The sequence below is a fragment of the Ornithorhynchus anatinus genome, chromosome 11, assembly GCF_004115215.2.
Source record: "Ornithorhynchus anatinus isolate Pmale09 chromosome 11, mOrnAna1.pri.v4, whole genome shotgun sequence".
NCBI lineage: Eukaryota > Metazoa > Chordata > Mammalia > Monotremata > Ornithorhynchidae > Ornithorhynchus > Ornithorhynchus anatinus.
The window spans coordinates 37,349,447-37,366,886 of record NC_041738.1 but is presented as its reverse complement, the minus strand read 5'-3'; the positions used below and the strand labels follow the sequence as shown (position 1 = coordinate 37,366,886).

At 51.3% G+C, this 17,440-nt stretch overlaps 1 protein-coding gene across 1 annotated transcript; it reads right to left on the bottom strand.

The window, feature by feature from the left end:
* Window positions 1-559: 559 nt before the first annotated feature.
* On the bottom strand, window positions 560-12,310 carry LOC114815189 (gamma-aminobutyric acid receptor-associated protein-like 2). The gene is made up of 4 exons (XM_029076076.1): window positions 12,173-12,310; window positions 11,123-11,178; window positions 9,129-9,301; window positions 560-734 (listed from the first exon to the last, which is right to left on the bottom strand). The coding sequence occupies exons 1-4, from the start codon at window positions 12,204-12,206 to the stop codon at window positions 644-646; spliced, it is 354 nt and encodes a 117-aa protein (XP_028931909.1). The 5' UTR covers window positions 12,207-12,310; the 3' UTR covers window positions 560-643.
* Between the last annotated feature and the right edge of the window lie 5,130 nt (window positions 12,311-17,440).

The window sequence follows — 17,440 nt, the reverse complement described above, 5'->3', positions numbered from 1 at the left end:
GTCTTGCTTGTCAGCGTTCCCGACCCCCGCCGCCGCCTCCCAGCCATCTGGTTGCGCCGGATACGGTGACCCGATTCAGAGGGAAGGTAAATGAACTGGTTGCCACATCGCAGCTGCCTTTGTGAGAGGAAATTTTATTGTAATTATTTACCTTAATAGAATTCAGAAGAGGAAGAGACTAGCTCAGTCCAACATGATTGACAGTTGGTATAATCTAAAGAAGCATGTGTTCTGATTGCTTAGGGTTTAACTTAGACATTTTTATACTTATGTAACTAACACTTCGAACTTAATCCAGAATATGCGTCTCCTTTCCCCCCCGCCCCACAGCCCCCACTCGCACTTCAGTCTCCCACCTACCTCACCTCGGTATCCGAACGACTTCATTAAATATGAGTCCCAGAGTAGCAGGGGCCCTGGGAACTTACAGCCATGATAACAATGCACAACAAAGAAAAAAATAAAATAAAATAACTCTGATAATTTACCAGTCTATAAAACAAGACCTTTCAATATATTAAGAAATTAAATCCAGTTACAAATGCACTATGTATCTATGTGAAAGGTCTTGTGTGGTAACTGAAAATGACGCGCTATTACAAGATACACAAGCAGGAAGGTGCACCTGGCCCAGCTCTGGCCCTCAGAAGCCAAAGGTGTTCTCTCCACTGTAGGCCACGTACAAGAAGCCGTCTTCATCTTTTTCCTTTTCGTAAAGTTGTCCCATGGTTAGGCTTGAGTGAGAAAAACAAAACACACACACGCAAAAAAAAAAAATTGGGCTTGGTTCTGGCAGAGGGCTAATACCTGAGCCACGAGACAAGGAAAATCGGTGTAATAACCCTGAGTCATGAGCGGTCATTTAAGGAACTCTGCAAGCATTATTTGGCTGACCTCCACAACACCCTAGCGAGGAAGGTAAGAGGGAGGGAGGAGGAGGGTAAATAATTGGATCCTGGCTTTTGTAAATAGGGAAATCAAAGCTTGGATCAAATGACGGTGAGTCAGTGGCAGAGATAAGAATAAAAAGGACTCATTTCTAAATCCAAGGAATATAAGGAGAAGGAGCTCAGATCATCTTAAAGCTTGAAGCTAGAGTACTTTGCTAGGAACCAAGCCCCGGGGTACTCACATACGTATCTATAATTTATTATTTTAAGGTCTGTCTCCCGCTCGGGACTGTAAGCTCGGGGGCAGGGACTGTGTCTGTTTTATTTACTGTTTTGTTTTATTCTAGAGAAGCAGCATGGCTCAGTGGAAAGAGCCCGGTCTTGGGAGTCGGAGGTCATGGGTTCGAATCCCGGCTCTGCCCCTTGTCAGCTGTGTGACTGTGGCCAAGTCACTTAACTTCTCTGTGCCTCAGTTACCTCATCTGGAAAATGGGGATTAAGACTGTGAGCCTCACGTGCCCTGTATCTACCTCAGCGCTTAGAACAGTGCTCTGCACATAGTAAGCACTTAACAAATACCAACATTATTATTTTTATTGTTGTACTCTCCTAAGCGCTTCGTACAGTGTTCTGCCAACTCAATAAGTATGATTGAATTAATGGGTAGATACAAAATAATCAGACTGGACACACACCCTGCCTCTCAATCCTGAACTGTAGAGAGAATAGGTGTCTTTTCCCCATTCTTCAGATGAGGAAACTGAGGCCCAGTGAAGCCATTTGCCCGAAGTCATCCAGCGGGACGGTGGCAGGGCCAGGGACTAGAACCCGGTCTTGTGACTCCCAGGCCTGTGCTCTTTCTACCAGGCCCCGCCGTGCGCTTTGGATGCTAGGGGACCAAGCAGAAATCTCCCCGTCGGGAGCATTTTGGTGATTTCTGGTTTGAGGAACCTCAGCTACCCTGGTCCCGGAGACCTATTTCTCTAGAGACTCTGGGAGGCTCTGGGCTGGCACAGTGACGCTTTCCGACTCGGTGGTTCAGCGGGGGTAGGTAGGAGCAGGAGAAGAAACCGGCCGGGGCAAATGAGAAGAATTCAGGGGGGACAGATTTCAGTCACAACTGGAGATGTTTTTTTTTCTTCTATATGGACAGCGAATTTTCCTACTGAGATATGAATAAGGGAAATTCATCTTTGGGAAGGCATGCCTCGTCAGAGCCCCTCAACTGTTAATAAGGTTTGTAAATTTCTTTACTAGGTTGGTGCTATAATTATGGACGGTATGTTATTCTAACTTATATGGACAATTAGGTTGAAAAATGGGTCAAGTTAAAGAAGAAAAAAGCAGGCAAAATTAGGACGTGGACACAGGGGACCGAAAGCATTTTGTTTTCAGACATGTCCTTTCTCTTAAGGATTTTGATTTTTTTTCTTTCATTTTTAAATGTGTCCTCCTCTTTACAAGGATTTTTTATTTTCCCATTCATGGACTGGTTTTTGTGAACTATCTTTCACTTCTGGAAGTCTGACGTTGAAATATTCTGTGTTTTTATTCACATCCCGGCTTTTCCCGGTGACGACATACCCTTACTCTAATCACCTCTTAGCCGTTCAGCAGTTTCTTACGTTAAATCTGAGTCACTTCAGGAATTATAGGAAAACTGATGCCACCAGTTGGGTCATTTGCTTTTGCTCTCAGGATAAGACTGCAAATAAAATTACGTTTGGAATGAGCTTTGAAAAAGGCCCGGTATAAAGTGATGTACATGCTCTCTTGTTATAAAGTGATGTACGTGCTCTCTTGTACAGTAACCTACAGAAATTAGACCCAAGGCAGTGTTTCACTTTGTTAAAAGGAAAACTATTTGAAGCCACGATTCCGACTGCCTTAGAATGTAACCTCACTGTAGGCCAGAGGATGTGTCTACCAAGCTCTTAGTACAAGCTCTGCACACAGTAAGCGCTCAATAAATACAACTCATTGATCCTCAGGAGGGAGAAGTGCAGCTCCTGGGGCTCATTGTTAACTGGAGACCTTTTGGGCGATCTTTGTAGCATTAAGGGTACTTCGCCCCTCCCCTGATGTGTGGCTACACCTTGCTGGATTTATAGGACCAGGAAAAAGCAAACCAGGTCAAACTGAGTGCAAAGAGTTCCAGTTCCGAGTGAGGAGAAGAAATGAGGGTGACGGTATCCTTATTCCGCAGTTCTTCTGAGAGAAGAAAAAGTTCAGCTTTGGGTTTACTTCTGGGGAAAGGAGTTGGGTTTAAATGGACCTGTCTTGTCAGAAGTTCCCTCTGCCGGGAGAACGTGCGAGCTCGTGAATTTATCCAAACAGAGCGAGGGCCTCCGTGCATGAGAAAATGCTACGCACTAGAACTCTAGCTAGGATCTGAAGTACTCTACAGCCTCCCAGCAAACTCTCCAGAAATAGAAATCCCTGAAACCAAATCCTCGTGGGTGGGAGAATTGGCTTGCTCTCCCCTTGGAAGCAGATTCTGCCATTTGGGGAAACCAAAATGCGCTTTATGCCATGAAAGTGAGTAGTGCACATTCAAGACCGGCACTAGTAACAGCTGGAGCCATGGACATGCTTTCTCCATGTGCCAGGGGCCGCTAAGCTGCAGAGTGACACTGAGGTGGGCGACAGAGGGAAATTTGCCTTACGCTGACTTAACGCTTGGCAGGGCGTGGGCCTTGTGCTTTTGAGGCTGGCCAGAGAAGCAGCGGGAAGCTGCTTTTACACCTTTTTGATGCAATCTTTTTGGATGGCATAAGTCCAGCAATCGCAAACGCCCAGAAATAAATACCTAGTAGAGCCCAGAGGGACTAACGTGGATCATCAGCTTCTTGTGGGAAGGGATCGTATCATATCTGTCTTTTCCCAAGCCCTCAGTTCAGAGCTCTGCACACAGTGAACGCTCAGGGAATACCACTGATGGATAATGTAAGGCAAAAATCTCACAGAGGTGGTACCACCTCACGTTTGTACCGTCGGAGTCCTCCTGCTCCTCTCTTTTAAAACAAAAAAGGCCCTTTTCCCCCGCTCGGTGCCCTCCACCTCTTGCCGATCAAAGGACCCCTTCCACAAAAAGTGTTTTTTCACTCCTGCAAAATTGATGACTTCAAGGGACCTTTCAATATTTACCTACATGAGTGGAAGAGTTCCCATCCCTGCTTTCTTCTCAGACACGAGAGCCTTCGAGGGAACTGGAGAGAGTGGCAGGGGCAGCCACAGGAGCTCTAACTGCTGCCAACCTGGTGAGCTTCAGTCTTAAGAAAGGACCCAGATCCTTTTCAACCTCGAAACTAATCAAGGAGCTCGGAGCCAGGAAACCAGAGCTCAATCAAACAGCCGATACTCCAACCGAGTATAATGTCCCCGCCATTAAAACGGCGGCTAAGGCAACGGGAGATGCCAAAAGGCAAAAGCCCCTGGCTAAAGGAGCTCTCTGGGCCCAACAAAAAACCAAATTCAGCTGTAGCAAGTAGAGGCCGGAGGGCAGAGTGTGTCCGGAAACCTGTCGTGACCGGAGCCGTCACTCGTAAGGGAGCCGCCGTGCTTCGTGCCAGTTCCGCGTGATGCTTTTTCCATATAGCTTGAGCAAGGCGGGTCAGTCTTTCAGAGGACTGGTGCTTATGCGCCCTTGGCCCTCGCTCAGCGTAGAGCTTCAAAAATTCCACCTACTCGGTGGGCCACAGTACCGCCGGGTCCCTTGTGGATGAAGAAGCGCAGTCGCACTCCTAACTGCTCCAGGGATCCGTTCGAGAACGGCCAGTGCTGTCCCGGACTCCAGCGCCGGCTCTTAATCCCGGGTCGGTATTGTCGCTAAACCGTTAGCAGCTCCGGCAAAAGGCCCTCAGGAGCTAACCGTCGTTACTTCTGCCTCGACTGTAATCTCCGGCGTCTAATACGTCGACTGGGGAGGCGGACGTTTCAGTAAGTCTTATTTGAGGAAAGCTACCCACATTCCATGTTTCCCTCCTCCTCCCTCATCCAGAAAGAAAGCCGTTTTGGGGGATGACTACTTCAAACTGCTATCCAGAGGAAGAGGAAAAGGAAAAGCAAGCGAAAGCAAAAGGCCGAGCTGAAGTGTGCTAGGCCCGGGAGGTGCTGTAGCTAAAGGGATCCCAGCCGACGTACGTCAAGTTGCTAGGCCAATCTCCAGAGCCCGACTCAATGGCATTAACTGAGTGCTCATTGTGGGCCTAACACTGTACTAAGCGCCTGAGAGAATACAATACAACAGAGTTGGTAGACACGTTCCCTGGCCTACCTGGAGGCGTCCATGAGTTGGGACCCTCGGAGACCCGGGAGAGTGTTTGAATAAAGGTACAAATTTATGTCCGTGGGTCAGGGACTGTGTCTGACCTGATTATCTCACATCTACCCCAGGACTCAGTGCCGCACCTGGCTTTGGGTGCTTAAATACCTTAAAAAAAAAAGTCTAGAGATGGCTTAATGCTGGGGAACAGGCAAGCTGAAACTCTGGTCCTTGCCAGCTTAAATGGATGAATTATGCAGCCCTGAGGCGACAGAGGCAGTTGGCTAAAGCCACCAGAGCCCTCAGAACCTCTGCTGCTTCAGAGAGGCTGCAGACTCATTCCCCTAAAAAGTATCGGTCTGATCTTCACCCACATGGAGCCAAAGCAGAAAAATCCCTTTATGCCAGTCGGTCCCAGGGGCCAGTACACTCTTATAGCCAACCCAGTTTTCGATCCGACAGCGCTAAAATGCCCACCACGCAGACAGAGCGGATATCACTCGAGCTGGCATCCTGGGAGCTGGGAACCAGGAAAGTTTTCACAGCAAATGGGTGGGGAAAGGAGACAGCTGGGAATATGCTGAGTGAAGAGAATCTGGTTGAAGACTGGGTGACAATCAGACTGATACTCTGAAAGGTTAAGTGGAGAATGAACTAGAAAGGGCAGTGGGGGGGTGACCTCAAACTCTAAATAATGACTCCCATAACCAGCTCCATCAGCCTCCCTACTGCTCCTCCATTCCCCCGATGAAGACAACTGTATAGTGAAATCCCTCCCGGCAAGAATTGATTTGGATTTATCAGTGAACTTCTTCCTCTTCAGTGTCAGAGCCCTTCCAGTCATCAGCCAGACTCCTGCTTTCTTTACATCTGCTGGACCTTCGTATCTTAGTTTTAGTAGCTCCATTTCCTCCCCGGTTCCTGTCTGACTTCAGAAAAAAACCCAAAGGGTAAAAGCGTCCGTGGGGCTTTGGCAGATTCTCAGCATCGTGACTGCTGTGCGACTAAAGCCTTTATGAAGGTCTTCAATGGTAACATTCCTTGGTAAGCCCCACTAGGGATAGAGGAGAATCATAATGCTCTAATCGAATTCTCTATTCATTGAGGAAGCTACTTAGAATGATGGAAAATATAACTAGTACGATAGTTCTTGAAGAAAGGTTGTCTTGCCCACCGTCACTTGACCTGTATCTGACGAATAATGAAAAAGGTAGTAAAACTAGCATTTTTCCAATATATTTGCTGACTTTCTCGCCTTCCGTCCTCTTGGTGAACTGTGAAAGTGAACTTTCTCTGTGTCTGTTGTCGAGATCACCTGATTTGTACTTTGAATACGATGCCTTTGGGTTTTTTTGTGCGACTCTAGGAGAATCTAGGAAGACAAACGCCACTGGAGTGGGATGGACTTAATTGCTTGTGGTAGCCAAGTCGATTTAAAGAGAGAAATCAAACTCATATGGTTTGAAAGGAGCAGAGGGGAAAGGGACGACTCAGCTTGTCAGTGGTGTTGGTTAGTTCACCGATCTGCAATTTAGAATCAGATCCCAAGGGTAAAGCTTTTAAGGCAAACCTCAATGCTGCCTCGTGAGAGAAAATGACTTGGGGTTTTCAACGTTGTTTAGATCTTGGGGGAAGGGTGAGGGAAACCTGCAACTGCTCTATAGGTGACCAGGAATTCCCCGGGTCATCTGGCCTGGATGAAATGACCAGTAATACAAAGGTTACTCCATTTCCTCTGATTAGTATCAGAGGCCCAGAATGGAGGAAACTTAAACTGACTGCCCCTCGTGGAAGTGGCCTGGCCTAGTGGAAAGAGCTTGGGCCTGGGTTCAAATCCTGGCTCTGCTATGTACCTGCTGTGTGACCTTGGGCAAGTCTCTTAATTTCTCTGCGCCCCAGTCCCCTCATCTGCAAAATGGGGATTGGATAGCTATTCTTCCTCCTCCGTATACTGTGGGCCCCAGGTGGGATCTGATTTTCTTGTCTCTACCCCAGTGCTCACACGGTGCTCGGCACAGAGTAAGCAGTAAACCAATAGCACAGTTATTATTATCTGGAATGTAATCTCGCTGTGGGCAAGGAACGTGTCTAACGACTGTTATGCTGTACTATCCCGAGCGCTCGGTGCAACGCTTTGCACCCAGTAAGCGCTCAGTAAATAACGACGGACCCTGATTTCCTTCCATCCTGCCTCAACTCACCTCAAAGACAGACAGCCAAGAATTACCTCGACTCCTGCAGGAGGAAGAGTTCAGGAAGCCCAACCGCTTAGTACAGTGCTCTGCACACAGTATGTGCTCAGTAGATACCACTGAATGAATGAAGCAGGATCTTTAGGGAAACAGAAATCTGCCAGAACCCTCCACCACCTTAGAAGGCAAGAGGACCAATAGCTCCCTCCTCTAAGACAGAGAGGCAAATAACACACTCCCTCTAACCTTCTACGTCAAATCATTCACAGAGCCACAAGATGTTGACACCCAGTTGACGTGGTCCCCCCCAGTGCTAGCGAAACATCTTTCCAAGGGGTCTAACGGCTTCTCCTTTCTACAAATGCCTCCAGATCCCTGGTCCCTCATCCCAGGCCGGGTGCAGGTTTAGTCCAAGTGGTTCCTATTTACCCGCTCCCACCTTCGGTTCTTCCATCGGGAAGCCAAAGATATGGGGATGGAGAGGAAACTAAGGCTAATAGAGCTCCTACCTTTAGAAGAACCAATGTCTGAGTAATAATAATGTTGGTATTTGTTAAGCGCTTACTGTGTGCAGAGCACTGTTCTAAGAGCTGAGGGAGATACAGGATAATCAGGCTGTCCCACGTGAGGCTCACAGTCTTCATCCCCATTTTACAGATGAGGTAACTGAGGCCCAGAGAAGTGAAGTGACTTGCCCACAGTCACACAGCCGACAAGTGGCAGAGCCGGGATTCGAACCGCTGACCTCTGACTCCTAAGCCCGGGCTCTTTCCACCGAGCCACGCTGCTTCTCTAAGCCCGGCTCTGACCTCCTGTTTAGCTCTCAGTGGTTTCCAAATCGGTCACATTTTGGCTCCACTGGGCTGGGTTCCCAGGGCCCGAGTTTTTGCCTGAGAAGTTTCCCTTTTTGGAAAATGGATCGAGTTGTAGCCAGGCTCAACCTCTCTTGGCTTCTAGGGTGAAATGGGGCAGGGAACTTCTCTCCAGTTGCTTGGTGGCTGGAGTAGAAGGGACGACTAGGGTTTGGCTAAAGGCCTCAGAGATCCCAACTGGTCATAAAAGGAAAAAATCGATTAGGTTATTACATCAAACGTTCCCTCTCCTGATGGAACCTAAGCTACTATGGCCTACCAGGCTGCAGGAATGGGATGACCAGTCATATTTACTGAGCGCTTACTGCGTGCAGAGCACTGTACTAACCGCTTACCCCGTACCCAGCCGCTGGATGCAAGAGCAAGATTTAGTTGCAGAGAATAAGTCTTCAAGGGGAGAAAACTGGAGTCTTGAGATTCTTGAAGTGACAGAGTGCTTACTATGTGCAGAACACTGTACTGAGGGCTTGGGAGAAGACAATCCTCCCATCCTAAGCTTCGATTTCCCTGATGGAAATCGGGCTGGGGGACGGAGCTTCTGGACCTGCCGGCTCAGGACTTGCTGCCACAAGATGAGCTGATGGCAATATCCAGGAGGGGTGTCTGGGAGGTTAACCGAGGCCCGGGGGCTCACGAGCCATTTGGGGAGAGATCTTTGTCTGATCCGCTCTTTCTAGATAAGGCCTACAACTCAGCCACAGGGGTATCTCTTCTTCAGAGGCGATGCTTCTTGGAGGAAAAAAATTAACAAGAGAAATACTTTCTTCACAATCCTGCTTACTGAATTCTCAGGCTCCGGAAAAACTTTACGGAACAAGAACAAATCTTCAACCAACTAAACCCCAGGAATACAGCCCGCCCATCTTCCCTTTACCCTTGGTCATTTCCTCTGTCGAGACCACATCCTCACCTGGACTGTGGGACGGTCTTATCCACAAACAGGAAGATGGCCTTCTCTGAGGGCAGCTGGATCCTTTTCCTGATGATCCACATAAACTGGGCCACGGTGATGTCAGACGGAACCAGGTACTTCCGCTTGTCAATGTCAACAATCTGAGAGCCTGAGACTTTTTCCACGATCACCTGAGGGAACAGAGACCAAGGCAAAAGGTCAAAGGTGGGCTGCAAGAGGTGAGCCTGCCCGCGTGTCGCTTGGGCGGCTGAGGAAGCCTCTTGGGGGTTGGAACGCTAAGGGGAGAGAGCTGTAGAACAGAGATCTCCCGGCGCAAGAATGCCTCTGGTAGAGAAAGTCTCCCCCCCGGGAAAGTGGGGACAGTTTGCAGAGAGTGCATTTCCCCCAGTGGACAGTCACTTCTTGTCCAAACTTTACGCAGCGCCCCAAGTTGAGGAACGCCGCTCCTCTTCGTATAATACCGTCCCACTTCCCTGTTAGGACACCTGACGGTGGTCAGAGTCTCACTTTCCACCCCAATCTCCCACCAGGGTAGCCCCACCAATCAACGGTGTTTGGGCGCTTACTATGTGCAGAGCACTACACTCAGCACTGTCGTCCAACGGGGGCACCGAGTCACCAAGGCGACTCGAAGGCCCGGAATCTGCGAAGCCGCAACTGGAAGACATGGTGGAGGGTGGCGGGAGCCACGGCCTGTAGGAAACCAAGCTGTCCTCTTGATCTCTCTCTCTCTCTCTACAGTCCAGAAAAACTGGATCTAAAGAATTTCGGCTCCCCTTACGCCGGGGGAAAGGAGAATCGTTCGGCGGAAAGACCTGTTACTACGGTCTGCCCGTCTTTAGCCGACAGAGCGGTCGGTCAGAGAAGATGGGCTGAGGACAGCAATCGGTCAGCGGTATCTGGGTGCTTACTGTGTGCAGGGTACTGTACTGAGCGTGCAGGGGAGTACAACATAAAAGAGTCGGTAGACACATTCCCTGCCCAAAGTGAGACTATGGAATCTCCAGAACCATTAAGGGAAAACCAAACGGCTATTTCACGTAAAAGGAAATAAGTCCGGGAAAATGATGGGAGAAGAAAGGGTGACTGGAGACTTTGTGTTCGGAAAAAATGGGGGAGAAGGTGAGTGAGGAAATTGGAATTTGGATGAAAGGACGTAATCAGCTGTATCTGCTGAGCATTTACAGCGTGCAGAGCACTGCACTAACTGCTTTGGAGAGAATAATACCACAATACAACCGACACGTCCCCTGCCCACAACGAGCTCAGAGTCGAGAGGACGAGCTTACACGGGGCAACAGGGTGGTCACCGCACCGTGTAGAAGCCTCTGGGGCTGCAAATGAACCGTCATTCTGAACGAAGAGTGGGCCAAGGTGACCCCGAACCCCATTTCTAACCTTACGAGACCGACCCGTTGCCCTGCCCTAAAACGCTGTCTCCTTATGTAATCACGGGAGGCGGCGGAAAGCTCAGCGGCCTAGATCGCCGGATGCTGTTTCGGCAAACCCGAAACACCAGAGGCCACGAGCCGCAACCCCTGACTTGCTGCCGCTTCCCTCTCCCCTCGGAGGCCCTGATGCTACTCTGATTCCAGGGTGAGGCCTAGGATGACAACTGTTGAGGGGCCCTCATCCCTAGGTGGTAATCATCATCATCACCATAATAATTGGGGTATGTTCATTCGGGCGTATTTACTGAGCGCTTACTGGGTGCAGAGCCCCGTACTAAAGGCTCGGAACGGACGATTCGGTGTCAGACAACGTTCTAAGCGCCGGGGCAGACACGAGTTAATCGGGGCGGCCCCGGTCCCCGTCCCCCACCCGGCTCACAGTCCGGGGGTCAGAATCCCCATTTTACAGACGGGGGCACTGAGGGACCGAGAAGCGGTGCCTCGCCCAAGGTCTCGCAGCAGGCCCTAGTCATCTCGGAGCGATCGAAAGCGAAGCCGTCGGGGAGGTGAACGTCGGGGGAGAAGAGGAGGGGTACTCACCGGGACCCGGTCTGGATATTTGGTTCGAATTTTGGCAGATTCTACGCATCTGTGTTCTGTGAAGAAAAGAAAACCCCAGCGCCTCCAGTGAACACCGACCAGGCGGGGCTTTAGAGCTCTTCGCCTGGGCTTCGTTTCCTTAACCCTCTTTCTCTTCCCTCGGTCAGAACCTTCCGAAGCCGAAGAACCCGAAGCCTTCGGGGGCGGCGATGGGCCCAAACCCTCCTCCTCTCTCCCCAGCCGGCCGGCCGGGTTGGGAGTCCTCCCCGATTCTCCTCCCTCCTCCAACGGCCCCGGACAGGGCTGAGTTTTGGGTCCCCCCCGCCTCGTTCCCCTCTCTGCCCCCCGCCTTTCCCCCCTCTGTCCCTTCTCTGTTCCCCCCCTTTACCTTTTCTGTCCCCCCCGTCCCCTTTGCCCCCCATGTCCCCTTTCAGTCCCCCATGCATCCCCTCTCTGTCCCCTCTCCATTTCCCCCTCTGTCCCCCATCCAGCCCTTTTCTGTCTCCCCTCTGTCCCCCCCTTCCCCCTTCCGTCCCCCCCTTCCCCCTTCTGTCCCCCCTTCCCCCTTCTGTCCCCCCCTCTTCACCCTTGTGCTCCCCCTTTCCCCTTCTGTCCCCTCTTTCCCCTTTCTGCCCCCCCCGGCTCCCCTCTGTCCCCTTTGTCTCCCCTCTTCCCCCTTCTGTCCCCCCTCTTTCCCCTTTTTGTCCCCCCCTTCCCCTTTCTGTCCCTCTTCCCCCTTCTGTCCCCCCCTTTCCCCTTTCTGCCCCCCTTCTGCCCCCTCTTTCCCCTTTCTGCCCCCCTTCTGTCTCCCCCCTCCTTCCCCTTCTGTCCCCCCTCTGTCCCCCTTTCTGCCCCCCCTCTTTCTTTCCCCTTTCTGTCCCCCTTCTATCTCCCCTCTTTCCCCTGTCTCCCCTTTGTCCCCTTTCCGCCCCCCTCGGTCCCCGCTGGGCCCCCGCCGTGGGCGTCGCAGAGCTGAGGGGTCAGCAGGCGGGGCGCTGGCGCTGTAGGTGGGGATGTCGCGGCGGGGAGGGGAAGGGCGGCGTCGCTCACCCAGCGAGTGGTCCTCCTTGAACATCCACTTCATGGCGGCGGCGGGGAGGGGGGGACGGAGCCGGCTCGGGGAGCCGCGGGTCGGTCCGACCACCACGACGACGACGACGACAACAACAACAACAACGGCGGCGGCGGCGGCGGCAGCACGACGGGCGGGACTTCCGACTGGCGGGGCCCTAGCAACCGGCCCGGGGGCGGGGCTTCCGGCGCGCACCACCCCCGTGCGTCAGGGGGCGGGGCCCGGCGACGTAAGGACGTCGTGTGACGCACGAGGGGCGCGGCCTGGAGGGCGGGGTGGGGCCCTCGGAGCGGCGCCTGCGCACTGGCGCGCCCCCCCCCCCACCCTCCCGGGCGGCGCCTGCGCACTGGCGCGGCTCCCCGGCGGGACGGCGCCTGCGCACTAGCGCCGTCCCCTAGGCCCTGGCCCTCCATGGCGGTAGTTGAGCCCGAAGGCCTGAGGCGACCAGGGGCCTGTGGTGTTTTGGCCCCCGTAGCTTTGCCCCTGAGGCGGCGAGAACCCTTGCCGGGCTCTATGGGCTCGCCACAGGGATGCCCAGGCCTCCCCTACTTGATTTATGGGCCGGAGCCTCCCAACAGCCCCCAGGGAACCGGGCAGCCTAGTGGTCAGCGCCCTCGCCTCAGAAGGACCTAATAATCCTAATAGGGATGGCATTTCTTAAGCGCCTACTATGTGCCAAGCGCTGTCCTCAGCTCGGGGGGGAATACCTGGTGGTCAGGTGGGCCCCCGTGGGGCTCACAGACTTCATCCCCATTTGACAGATGAGGAAACTGAGGCACGGGGAATAATAGTAATAATGGTGTTGGTTAAGCACTTACTATGTGCCAAGCGCTGGGGGATACAAGGTGATGAGGTGGTCCCCCCGTGGGGCTCACTGTCTTCATCCCCATTTGACAGATGAGGGAATTGAGGCACAAGGAATAATAATAATTCGGTATTAAGCGCTTACTATGTGCTGAGCACTGTTCTCAGCGCCGGGGGAGATACAGGGTCATCAAGGGGTCCCCCGTGGGGCTCACAGTCTTCATCCCCATTTGACAGATGAGGGAACTGAGGCCCGGAGAATAATAATAATAATGGTATTAGTTAAGCACTTACTCTGTGCTGAGCACTGTTCTAAGCGCTGGGGGATACAAGGTGATCAGGTGGTCCCCGTGGGGCTCATAGTCTTCATCCCCATTTGACAGATGAGGGAACTGAGGCACAGAGAATAATAATGTTGGTATTGGTTAAGTGCTTACTATGTGCCGAGCACTGTTCTAAGCGCTGGGGTAGATCCAGGGTCATCGGGTGGTCCCCCGTGGGGCTCACAGTCTTCATCCCCATTTTACAGATGAGGTCACTGAGGCACTGAGAAGTGAAGTGACTTGCCCAAAGTCACACAGCTAAGTGGCGGAGCCAGGATTAGAACCCATGACCTCTGACTCCCAAGCCCGGGCGCTTGCCCCTAAGCCACGCTGCTGCCTTCCCGTCCCCGGTCCCACCGCCCCTCTGCGTGCCACCTTGGGCAAACCGCTTCGCCTTTCTATGCCTCCCTTACCTGATCTGTAAAATGGGAATAATAATAATAATAATCATGTTGGTGTTTGTTAAGCGCTTACTATGTGCAGAGCACTGTTCTAAGCGCTGGGGGAGATCCAGGGTCATCAGGTCGTCCCTCTGAAGGCAGAGAGCACCCTCCCCACCCCTGTGGAACAGGGACTGGTCGGCTTGTGGCTCCCCCTTTGCTCGAGAAGCAGCGGGGTTCAGTGGAAAGAACCCAGAGGTGGTGGGTTCTAATCCCGCCTCCACCACTCATTCATTCAATCGTATTTATCGAGCACTTACCATGTGCAGAGCACTGTACTAAGCGTTCGGAATGTACACTTCGGCGACAGAGACAATCGGGCTGTGAGACCTTGGGCAAGTCGTTTGACTTCTCTGGGTGGGCCTCACCCTTAAAACGGGGATGAAGACGGTCAGGCCCCCTCGTGGGACAACCTGATGACCTTTTACCCCAGGGCTAAGAACGGTGCTTGGCACATAGTAAGCGCTTAACAAATACCCACATTATTATTACCCCAGCGCTTAGTATGGTGCCTGGCACGGAATAAGTCCTTAACAGATACTTCTGGAGTGTTTTCATTAAAGAACACGGGCTTGGGAGTCAGAGGTCATGGGTTCTAATCCCGGCTCTGCCACGTGTCAGCTGTGTGACCTTGGGCAAGTCCCTTCACTTCTCTGTGCCTCATTTACCTCATCTGTAAAATGGGGATTAACTGTGAGCCTCATGTGGGACAACCTGATGACCCTGTATAATAATGTTGGTATTTGTTAAGCGCTTACTATGTGCCGAGCACTGTTCTAAGCGCTGGGGTAAACACAGGGGAATCAGGTTGTCCCACGTGGGGCTCACAGTCTTAATCCCCATTTTACAGTTGAGGGAACTGAGGCCCAGAGAAGTTAAGTGACTTGCCCACAGTCACACAGCTGACAAGTGGCAGAGCTGGGATTCGAACTCCTGAGCCCTGACTCCAAAGCCCGTGCTCTTTCCACTGCGCCACGCTGCTTCTCCCGCTGTATCTACCGCTGTATCTGTACCGCTGTATCTCCCGCTGTATCTACCCCAGCGCTTAGAACAGTGCTCTGCACATAGTAAGCCCTTAATAAATACCAACATTATTATTCTCTGTGCCTCAATGACCTCATCTGTAAAAGGGGGATGAAGACTGTGAGCCCCACGTGGGACAACCTGATTCCCTTCTATCTACCCCAGCGCTTAGAACAGTGCTTGGCACATAGTAAGCACTTAACAAATACCAACATTTCACAAGAAAGACACTGTTTTCCGTTTTACAAGAGGTTTGGACTCTTTGGGAAGGGCCTCGTGAGCCCGGTTAAGGGACAGGGCCCGTCATTCATTCAGTCGTATTTACTGAGCGCTTCCTATGGGCAGAGCACTGTGCTAAGCGCTCGGAATGGACAAGTCGGCAACATCAGGGGGCACAGGCACCGCTCGCCGAAATATTTGAGGGCCCGGAGAGGGATTAGCGATGACTCAAGAGGTGAACCTCTCTGGCTCCTGGAAAACAGTCATGAGACCAGCGGGCTTCCTCTCCAGGCTAAACGTTCAGGAATCACAAGGCGGAGTTGTTCGGGTCAGACACCCTTGCTCACGCCTTAGAGGTTGCCACCGGGTGAAGAAGGAATTCACCACGGGCGAAGAAGGAATTCACCTCCCCAGGAAAGAGTCATGTGAGCTGGTCACCTCTGTTTACATGCAGTCGAGTGTTTACTCTGCCTAGTCACCTAATTGGACTCATCTCAGTTAATTGCGATATCCCCGAATGACTTCCAACTATAATGACGTCGATCTTCTTTGCCTAGAGATGAATAATAGTAATGTTGGTATTTGTTAAGCGCTCACTATGCGCAGAGCAGGGGGAGATACACGGGGTCATCAGGTTGTCCCACGGGAGGCTCACAGTGTTCATCCCCCTTTTCCAGATGAGGTCACTGAGGCCCAGAGAAGTGAAGTGACTTGCCCTCGGTCCCACAGCTGACAAGTGGCAGAGCCGCGATTCGAACCCGTAACCTCTGACTCCCAAGCCCGGGCTCTTTCCACTGAGCCACGCTCATTATGGTATTTGTTAAGCGCTTACTATGTTCCAAGCACTGTTCCAAGTGCTGGGGTAGGTACAAGGTGATGAGGTTGTCCCACATGGGGCTCACAGTCTCAATCCCCATTTTACAAATGAGGTAACTGAGGCACAGAGAAGTCATGTGACTTGCCCACAGTCACACAGCTGACAAGTGGCGGGGCCGGGATTAGAACCCACGACCTCTGACTCCCAAGCCCGTGTCTTTCCACTAGGCCACACTGCTCCAAATTCCCAAGAGATGCTGCAGCTCCTTTTCTTCACGCTAAAAATATGTCAGTTATGTTGGGAGTACTGGTCTAATCGACCAAAATATTTTGAAAATGAAAATGAATTTTGTAATAATAATAATAATAAGGTTGGTATTTGTTGTGCCAAGCACAGTTCTAAGCGCTGGGGTAGATACAGGGTCATCAGGTGGTCCCACGTGGGGCTCACACTCTTCATCCCCATTTTACAGATGAGGGAACTGAGGCACCGAGAAGTCAAGTGACTTGCGCAAAGTCACGCAGCTGACAGGTGGCGGAGCATCTTATAGCATCTTTCCTAAAGGGGAAATCTTCCTAAAGGGGAAATCCAGGGGAGATTTTATCCTGTGTGTTGATGTGTATTTATATACATGGATTTGTCCTTGGAGTTTGAAAATCATCCAACTGACAGAAATTTCACCCATGTGCGAGGGTGCAACTGAAAAGAACAATGTGCAACCAGGATCTCTTCTGAGCTTTGCATATGTATGATGGTTCTTTACTGTGTTTTTGCATTTACTATTAGAACAGTGCTCTGCACATAGTAAGCGCTTAACAAATACCAACATTATTATTATTAGTATTCCCTGGTATTGCTTTCAACTCCGCAGTGCTTTTTTGTTTTCTGGGTTTTTTTTATCTTTTTGGAATCAGTTGATGAGATAAAAAGATTATGCTAGGAGAGATCTTGGAAGGAAATAGAATCCATTTGCTGGTCTAACCTAGATTTACTCCTCTATTGTGTTGCCTGTGTATTATTTAAAGAACCCTGCTGGTGGTCCAGTAGAAATCCGGAAGCCCGGGTCCTAGTCCCCACTTTATTATTATTAACAATAATAATGGTATTTATTAAGTGCTTATGAAGTTCCAAGCACTGTTCTAAACGCTGGGGTGGATCCCAGGTCATCAGGTTGTCCCACGGGGGGCTCACAGCCTTAATCCCCATTTTACAGATGAGGTTAACTGAGGTGACTTGCCCAAGGTCACAGAGCAGATGAGTGGATTAGAACCCACGACCTTCTGACTCCCAGGCCCGTGTTCTATCCACGGCGCCCTGTTGCTTCAAATTTGGGGCTGCGCCTTCAGCCGTGTGGGTTTCTAACCCAAGGACCTCCCCAGGTGTTGCGTGAAGTGGAGAGGTCGCATCGGGAGGCCTAAAAGATAAATGGCTAATGTGGATGCAAAACGCACGGTGGCTGAGAACAATTTGGCCGTAAGATTAGACTGTGAGCCCCTCACTGGGGAGGGATTGTCTCTCTCTGTTGCCGAATTGTCCATTCCAAGCGCTTAGCACAGTGCTCTGCACATAGTAAGCGCTCAAGAAATACTACTGAATGAAGTCGGTCCTGTATTTATAAAA

Excerpts from the sequence above, each read along its gene's own strand:
- LOC114815189 (XM_029076076.1), bottom strand. The coding sequence starts at position 12,206 with ATGAAGTGGATGTTCAAGGAGGACCACTCGCTGG. Across the intron at positions 11,179-12,172 it reads CAAGGAGGACCACTCGCTGG|AACACAGATGCGTAGAATCT; the intron begins GTGAGCGACGCC and ends TTTTCTTCACAG. Across the intron at positions 735-9,128 it reads AAGACCGTCCCACAGTCCAG|CCTAACCATGGGACAACTTT; the intron begins GTGAGGATGTGG and ends TTCTCACTCAAG.